A 9669-nucleotide genomic window follows, 5' to 3' on the forward strand; every position below is an offset into this window, starting at 1 on the left:
CCCCCCCCCCAACAGCATATAATTAATCTAACGGAAAGTAGCAAAAAGCTTACCTTGTAATGAAACGGAGTGGTAGAAATTACTGTGCAAGAAAAAGCGGTACACTTAATGTAAAAGCAAAATTTAAACGGCTGAATGCAAAATAAATTTACGGAAAAGCTCAAAATGACGGTACTTACAAAACGTAGTTGGAAAAGATAGATGCAAAAGGCAGAAATCAAAAAAGATGAAAAACTTACGTTTTGGTAAAACACCAAAAAATGCAAAATATCCCCTCTGAATTAAACGTTCACATATACAAAATTCGGCTATGCCATGGGGAGGACCGACGGTTTTTCCATCTCGACGGTGTGTCCTTGCGATAATGCTCGAAAACTGTTTTTAGTTATTTACGTCCTTCCCAGACGTTCCCAGATGTCTTAAAAATACGGGATCGGTGTCAAAATTGAAGTTTTTAAAAGCGCACAGATGTAATCTGGACTTAATCCGAGGCTGTTCTATGTAACGTATACGTATTCAACAAATTACGGATAATTATACTTATTCAAATAGTCGGAATGAAATCACCAAATTACTGTCGCTCAATGCCCTTTTTTCTTTAGAATGTTGGATCAAACGGCGGGGTCTGCACAACCTGTTTAATGCTGGGTTTTTGTATACCATTAGAAAATTGAAAGCGATCATCTTAGTAACGTGCGCAACTAAAAATGCGTGTGGAAGCCGGTCGGGTCCACAAGTATACAGTGTGGTCACAACTTCGGGTATAAAACTTCAAGGCTGGAAACGGGTTCTTCGTTACAATATTGTAAACTTTGTTAGACTAAAGAATTGATTATTCTGAAACGAAGAGCTTTTAGAATCGCTAAAATCGTAAAAAACTTAAAAAAATTAAACAGCGTGTAAGGAATTGAATATAATTTTCAGGAGGCGTGAAATTCATAGTTATTTGCGTTCCCGTGTTAGACTTTGAATATCCAAACAGAGGTACGGACAAAACGAGCATATATTTTTTTAATGAGAAAAAAAGTCCCCTAAAAACTATAGAATCTAATTAATCCTAAATCCGAAGAACCCGAGAAACCTAAAGGTTCCAATACCCAAAAATGGGGAGTATCGGAAGAAAGGATTTTAAAGAATCCTAAAGAAACGAAAGACTTTAAAGAATAAGGAAAAGCTACTAGCATACGAAGAAGAATCTAAAAAAACATGTGATGATTGAAGTAATTAAAATAGACTATTGAGACTGCCGGAAAGGTATTGAAATTTTGGGTTACATATCAATATTGATCTATTGTCAAGTTTATCCCGACATCAGTTCAATAATTTTTGCTACACGAAGACATTTTTGTTGTCGATCTGGGATTGTTACCAAAAAGCGGTGTTACTTGAGGTTTTTAGTATCTTTGTCGTAATACTTTCACAACTCTCCACGATATAACATTTCTATGTTAAATGATGACCTAGGGGCGCCTTTAAAATTCATTTTCTTAGTCAAATAATTCTTTCAGCGCGCTAGCTAGATCGTATAGGGTTGCATTTTTAAGTGTAATTTCACTTTATCGCCTACGGTTCATCATTTTCCTTCTACCTTTGAGGTAATAATGAGGAGACGATGAGTTGTGACCTAAATTTAAACCGAAAGAACTCTTATTTTCAATTTACAAAGACAGTAACAACTTTATAACGACGTTAGGATTTCAAAAATTGAGTGCGATGTAGCGTTTTCCGGAGCTTCGTAGTCTAATGTGCGAAAGGGCTTGCAAATCCATCCGAAACTTTTTGGCGAATCTAAAAAACCGAAAGGAATTATGTAAACAAAATGTAAATTTAATATATATTTAGAATTTGGAAAGGTTAGAAAAAGAGGACGAAACTGTATAGTTCGTATCCACTCAAAGCGTATGTAGCATCTTTTGAGTTCTCAACTTGAATATTTTATTGGAACGACGCAGACAATTTAAAGGTCAGAAGCAGCAAGCATCTCCCTTTTAGATGAGCGCACCCGCACTTACTGGACCTAAGCTTTCGACTAGATCAAATATGCACCTGGAGTTACCTAATATAATTCAGCGCAGAACACACACGTGACCGTAAATGTAAATACGGCACGTATGTAACTTCAACAGGGGACGTTGCGATAAATATGCATACCATATTTTGGTGATTGCTCTGCAACTACGAAACTGCTTTTAGTTTGTTTAATTAAACTTAAATGTAACCGGAATGGGAAAGAAACGAAATTGAGGGGCTCTCTTTATTATTCAGAAATTCATTTACATTTCATTAATGGAAATGTAAGGGTCAAAAGCGAACTGTTGTTGTGACATTTTTGAAATTAATTAATCCGGAGTAAATTTAAAAGATGAAAGTTTAGGTAATTAGGTAAGCAGAAAGTAATGTCAATGGATTCTTTTCACATTTTATGATATATTGTGTTCCTTGTAATTTTACCCAACCTGGTTTGATGGGGTGTGTTGCATAGGTGACTCTTTCTACGTGACGAGCTCCAGGCCATTTGGAATAAATAAACACTACTAATTTGAAACCGTAACCCTTATGTCACTATTGACAGAATCAAAATTTTTGTGAATATTTACTAAATGAAATGGTCAAAATTTGCAGCAAATCAAAATCAATAGTCAATTTCAACACATCAGACTTATACCTAAACTGCGTAAGGGAGGAAATGGTTTTCTTGGACAAGAAAGATTGGAGCTCATCTGCAGATAAAGGGCTTGCATTCATAGGCCTGGTCAAACTGTCATACAAAACTAACACCGGCCAGATTGTTCCGTTATCATACAATGATGCGCCCGAAAAGGCTTTCGATGCAAATGAAATTAGCCTGAGACGTTGTGATCCGACGTATTCATTCCGTACCGGTAGTTCCTCGTCTATCAATCCAAGTGTCGATGTATCCCATGGAGGTCACGATTCAATGGGACGACGTAGTTTGGCAAACGATGAAGAATACCCAAGTAGAGATATCGATGTGGCGGAATCCATTGGCAATGAGATGGTTAACGCTGGTACACAAGCTACACCCAACAGTATCCCTCACAAAAGTCGGCGTCAGGAGCGAGAACCAACCGGTACTCTTCCGACCACCCAGTGTACTGTAACTGTTCGTAACGTCGAGATTTTTTTCAGGCCACCGAGAACGCAGAGCAAATGTTCCATTATTGCCATCTACTAATGTTTACTGTACCAAAAAGTACACAGACTACCGCAAACCAGAGATACCACACGAAGGACCACTAAGTATCATATTCAGCGTGGATTCTTTGCTTCCAATCGACGACAATTCTGCGGTAGATCGTGGTGAAGCCCTGGATGACGATACAAGCTTGGCGGAGAAACCTAGTTTGATTGAATGTATTACCATATCAAAATCGCTATTAGGCAGATCAAGATTAGATGATCATGTTGCCCATGACTCGAAAGAGGTTGGGGATGCTCACTTGTATCAAACCATTCCACTTGCTAATGTCCAGGACCTTATTAAGGAACTGGTGGACAATTATATAGCAAAAAAGAGAAAGTCCAAAATCACGAGAAGAAAACGTAGGTTACCACACGGCTGTAGATCAAAGTTGGGTTATGTATTAGATTCAACCAGTGAAAGTGGTAGTAATCTACTAGATAGTTTGGAAGAAAGTGATTCTGGAGATATCCACAAAACAAGAGGAGAATGTAACAATTGTCAGTCATTAAAACAACGCATGCAAGTAATGATGTATAAACGGGATGGCTCCTGCCATCCTATCTACAGTGACCGGAATAACTACAGACCTCCTAAAGAACCGCCATGCAACTGTTGTAATCCAGCTCCAGAGAAGAAAAGAAAGGATAACGATGATTTGGTTTTCATATCAGTACCAGTGAATAAAATGCAGTCAAGTGCTGTTACTTTAATCCCCAAAGAAAGTCAAAAAAAAGTTGAGCCAAAGAAACCATCGTTCTTTCAACGCATGCGTGCTGGCAATAAAACGAAGCAAGATGCAAACGCAGCGCCAACCGAGGATGAACTAAAGCCCTCGTATGAGGTTTCTGTCAAAAGGTCGAACTCTGCGCTCACTTACCTAAATGATGAAGGGCATGGATTTAATACAGTTGTAAACGTTACTTGCCCGCACCACTCAAGTTCATCAGATGACTCTGAGTGCTCACCATGTTGCAAACATTACCAGGTGACACCTACGATAAAACCTAGTAAGATACCTTTGAAGAAAAGAGAGGTGGGAGAAAGAAATTGTTGCGTGTTCAAAAAAAGGCATCGTACTGACAGTGTAATCTCAAGCAGCACATCTCCACTAAACTTGTTACAAGATGGCGCGTGTCAGCGCTGTTGTAATCCGACAAACACTGGATATCCGCAATGGGCGCATTACCAACCTTGCCCCCATCAGCTACCCTGCCCACCCGTTTTACCTCAATACAGATATTGTGATTTGTGTAGTAATGCTATCCTTTACAATGGGACAATTGATCAATACAATGATGATTACGATTATACCAACAGAGAGAGAGGGCCTAGCCTAACTTTCAGCGAGACTCCTAAACGAAGTCCCAGTAAATCATCTATAAATAGTGACCCAAAAACAACGTGCTGCATGTTTAAAAAAGATGTAAAGCGGGGCACACACCGTTCGTCTCAAGTCGACCTTGAATTTTCCCACCCCCCTCCAAGAAAAACGCCTAGTCGGAGATTTTTCATCTTTAACAGGCCTCCAAAGGAAAACCGACCGTTTAGAACTACTAGCGGTACTTCAACAATTAACGGTAGCAATAAACCAGAGACGTTTGACAAAGCCACAAATGTGAATCGAGATCATTCGCCCGTTAAATTAGAAAAACCCCTCGATCGGCGTGTGATCGAACCAGTAAAGGACTTTAGTACCAACACTGATGAGCAAAGTCGAAAATATCACCAATCTTCCCAGGTTAATTTTGAAACGCCCCAGTCTATTCCGGAAGCTGATCGAGGTACTGCAACCGGTGTCGAAACCAATAAATATCTTCACGAAGAATCTCAAGGAAAAGGTTGTTGCTCGAGACATTTCTTCAAATCTAAACCTTCCAATGGTAGCATTAAAAAATCTACAAGTCGCCTTTTCCCAGAAAAAAAGCCGAAACTATGTTCTGAAGGGACGTGCAATTGTGCTCGGGACGAAAAGTGCATATCGTGTGCCTGTTCCAGTGCGACTGTTAATTACACATTTTGCCCTGTGCAGCGACAGCCTGAGCGGTCCAGCAAAAATTGTGCATGCTTGGAAAGAAACAAGGAACTTAAAACGCCAGTTGGACCTACTACCAGATGCATTCCAACGAGACCTCCAGAATGTGAATGTCCCAAACCACAGTTGGTTCAGCAACCACAAGTGAGCTTACATGCAGTTGAAGGTCAGACCACGATAAGCGTCTCGTGCCTACGGGACGCACCCGCTGAAGTGGAAATACAAGATATAGTTCTAAATTCTGAAGATACCTGTAACTTACACCCACGGCCCGTGGCATCATTACGAATTTTATACCCTCAAAACCAGTCCTCTACCATAACATCACGTTATAATTGCGAAAAAAATATTAAAGCTTCTCTAAGGTGTGGCAAGTCAGGGTCTCCAGCAACCATTATTTTACGCGACGGCGGTGATACGTCTGCGCCTGCGCACACTGGAAACGTAAATAACTACGTAATTAAAATGTATCCGGAACAGGATACGATGCACACACGCAGTGGTAAAACCATCAAACGTCTCGCAAGGAAAATGAACGAATTGGAAGGCGTATACTATGACACTTTGCAAAGATTTCATGACAAACGTTCGCGTAAAGTGCGTAAACATGTAATTAGACGTTCCAGCTTGATGCATTCCAAAACCTTACGGATGGCAGGGGATGCGCACCCAAGGGACCGATCGCTGCATCACGAACGAAAAATTTTGCATGATGTCGCGGGTGGGGTGGATCTTGTTTTGGAGAAGCTTAGAGAACTAAGTCTGATTATGAATAACCAACAATGTCATTAAACTTTCGTAACAGTTTAGTTTGATTTATTTTTGCCTTTATTTTTGAGTGGGGTGGGTGGCGGGTTACTATACTATACATTTACAAATATCCATGCATCCATACAAACGTTTTCAGGTCGAATCCACAGCCGTCTGTGACTGTGTGTTGTATGACTGCCGGACCGACGGCTTTACATGCCTTCCGAAGCATGGTAGTCAGGAGACGTTCCCTACCACTAAAAACGGGAAAATTGTGGGATTCGAACTCAGAACCTGTCAGGTTAGGGTCCGAGTCTTAAACCTCTACGTCAGACTGACTAAAAAAATGTCCCGGAGCGACTATGCATTTCAATGGTATCTCCGACTGACTAATCTTTACGAACCAGATTACAAAGTATCCTAATCGAGTGAAAATTTTTTAAAACTTGGGTGCGAGTGAGTGAAACTGGTTTTATCCGTCATGATACTCTAATAAAACGTCTCAAACGAAAGGAATTAATTTGTACCTCCTCCTCCTTGGCACCTTATGGTAATCCAATATAATTCCTTATCTCTCAAGAACATATTTTCGGAGGAGGGTGGAAGAAATATAACGAATAAGTATCTCAGAAACGGTTTATCGGCAGAAAGTACTCACAAAGTCAAAATGAATGATCTGCACGAGACATATTAGTAAAGTCGAAGCGAACATCTTAAAAACCAAGTGTCGGAAGAGGATACTGATAAAGGGCAAATGGAACGTCATGACGAGATATACCTATCTACTGGTGGTGTCAGAACTTTCAATGCAAATATCTGCAGAACGGAGTGTCGAAAGAAGATACTCTCAAAGGGCCGAATTTCGTCTAGACGAAGCACATGTACTGACGATGTAGAAACTTAGTTGTTAATATCTCGAAAATGTTGGAGGAACAAACAAAGGAAAAATGCAATATTTCGATGAATTTGAATGTATCTATGTAAAGATCCCCTCCCCCATTATTCATCTACCAAGAAGGTAAACATACATACATACATAGGACATGCTATTTTGATTTAAAAATTGCGCTTATCTGCACAAGAGTTGTGCACAATTTAGACTTATCACTTACTCTAAAAATAATTACACACAAAAAACTAAAGCATATAACAAAACATTATTTCTAGGGTTTAAGCGGGGCCCGTCCATTATTAAGCGTTTTAAAATTCACTCAGTATTAGAAAATTTAATGTGATTTTTTCCTAGTGAATTGCGTAAAGTAAACGAACTTTAAAAGCAGAAATCAGCGCGTATATTCGAGAATAAAGAAATATGAGCCGAATGAGTTGCCCTGGGGCGAGTTTTTTAGGCTACTAATATTCCGTGGATTTTTTACTGTTAAACAGTTTAATAAAAAGCGAGTTTTTCTCGCCTCCAGCAGTTCCTAGCTGTTATTATCCAAGTTACCAGGGCGAATGAATGTTAAAAAGGTGCATATTTCGGACTGGATTTTTCGCGAGGTTTACAAATAAATCGAACGAAATTTCTTTCTCCTGGTATTTTTCAATTTCTTAGTGATGCACTGAAAAGGGTTGTAAAAAAAATCCAGTTAGGGAGCCGCCGTCGTCGCCCATTCATTTTTTTTACATCGGTTATGTATGTACAATGCGTAAATTTTAACTCTGAAGATACAACCAAAGAGTAACCATAATTTACTCTTTGATACAACTCTACTTGTATATAAAGCTATGTCATTGAATAAGCACTGTTCAATTCTAAAATGTACATGTCAAATGCCCCTTAAAATATGCAACAAATCTTACCTACTTTCATCCTTTAAATGTTTTTCAATAAAAGTCAATATGTAAATCATTTTTACAATTGACATTGAAGTTGATGGTTGTCTCGTTAATGAACATTACACAAGAAAAAGAGAGCTGATTTGTCACCAAGTGACTTCTTTCGTTGTAGTTACCTGAAATCTAAAATTTATACAAACGTCGTAATAGAGAAGAATTAGGATGAGTACTTACAGCTTGCAATGAAATAAATCCTAATTATTTAAGAAAGTTTGTGCAAGGGTTCATGTCTCGCTTCGCTTGTTGTTTAAAGCGGAGGTCACCTTCAACATCTCTTGTAAATAAATTCTTTCCTGTTTGTGTTGTATCGTATTAGAATCGTAATTAGAAAACATGTATTCAACTATTCACAGCAAATGAGTAAAATTCCAGTAATGGCATCTGAAAACAATAAATTGATTTTAAACCATTTCTGTTCAAATGTCCAAAAAAGCCCTCAACCGGCGACATTTTATACATTATAGAACTGTAATGACAACAGATAACCAGGCCATACCAACTAAAGCGAAAAATAAAGGTTATGGGTAAATTTGAATGCGAAAAACATGAAATCAAAACCAAACTAAGAAAAATAAAATTTAAAAAGAAATGAAATGATTATGGTACCAAAGTGATACTATAGGAGCTAACCAAATCATAACTGACTCAGATATAACATATTTTTAAAACGATTATCAAACTGTTTTACTGTACAGCTTTTCAGTTCATACGCAAGCGAGTTATACAATTTAAAGACGTTGTAAGTAAATGATCTTTGGAAGATAGTAGTGTAGTATCTAGGTGGTCTCAAAACATATGAAACTAACAAAAAATATTATAATATTTGTAGCCCAAGAATAGCTCTTTTCAACTAGCCGTAGTTTGTTAAAATCGGCTCAGTCGTTTCGAAGATACGGGGTGTTTTTTTCGGACACCTTTGATACCCACCCACCACTTCATTTTTGGAGATACAGCAAAAATGGTCAAATAAAAAAGGTTCAGATTATCTTCGACTTCAAAGGCGGGTTTTTTGTTAGGTTAATATAGCGGAATTCAAAGAAACATCAGTTTTTTAGATTCGTGATTGTAGTTACGTCCCCTAGCAGCCATTTTAGAAACTTCAAAATATTTTTCAGGTTTTTCTCTTGCCCATTCTAGTAATAACTTTTCTTGCCGCAAACCTCTACGATGGAGTGGTTCCCATACAGTACCTCACATCCTTAGTTAGCCACCCTATACAAAACAATCACGTATCTCAAACCGTTTAGGTTTAGATGGTATCAGCATTAAACATTATTGCAGATGTCCACGCTGAAATACATGCACACATTTAAACTGTTCATACTTCGTCGGAAATTAATGCCCATTTGCACCGTGAAATTTAAGTTGAATTTAAGAATTGGAATGACACCCATGGAAACGATAACTGCGACAATATTGTTGCCATGGATCTTAAGCTATGGTTAATATTAAAGTCGACTTAAATTTGACCCCGCGAACGTCAAAAAATTCTCTCCTGAACTCCATTTTCCTCACAAGGTGTTGATACACCGATTTCGTGCGACCTCGGGGAAGTGCTTTTTCTAAGCTCTTCAAACCTGATCTTCTAAAGTTGAATCGATTTTAGTGCAAAACACAATCGGCTGGGAGGGATTCTCAAAATTTGATTTATCCATACACTGAAAAAATGGCTCCAAATTAAGCCGTCAAATCGTTCCCCCACTTTTCAATCGCGTCAGGAGGGAAACAAGGAAAAGGTGTAACAGAGTAACTTGTTTTGCGTTCGTACCAAAAAAAATCTGTTAACCATTTTCCCTTCGGTTTCTTTGGCACTGTAATAACGTGGAATCGTTATTTTCTATTA

General features: G+C 38.5%; 1 protein-coding gene across 1 annotated transcript; it reads left to right on the forward strand.

Moving 5' to 3' along the window:
• Window positions 1–2383: 2383 nt before the first annotated feature.
• On the forward strand, window positions 2384–6029 carry LOC116176214. Its single transcript, XM_031494694.1, has 2 exons — window positions 2384–3092; window positions 3151–6029. Exons 1-2 carry the CDS (start codon window positions 2606–2608, stop codon window positions 6027–6029), a joined length of 3366 nt encoding a protein of 1121 aa, XP_031350554.1. The 5' UTR covers window positions 2384–2605.
• The last annotated feature ends 3640 nt before the right edge of the window (window positions 6030–9669 follow it).

This window comes from Photinus pyralis, unplaced genomic scaffold (genome assembly GCF_008802855.1).
Source record: "Photinus pyralis isolate 1611_PpyrPB1 unplaced genomic scaffold, Ppyr1.3 Ppyr1.4_LG7, whole genome shotgun sequence".
Taxonomy (NCBI): domain Eukaryota; kingdom Metazoa; phylum Arthropoda; class Insecta; order Coleoptera; family Lampyridae; genus Photinus; species Photinus pyralis.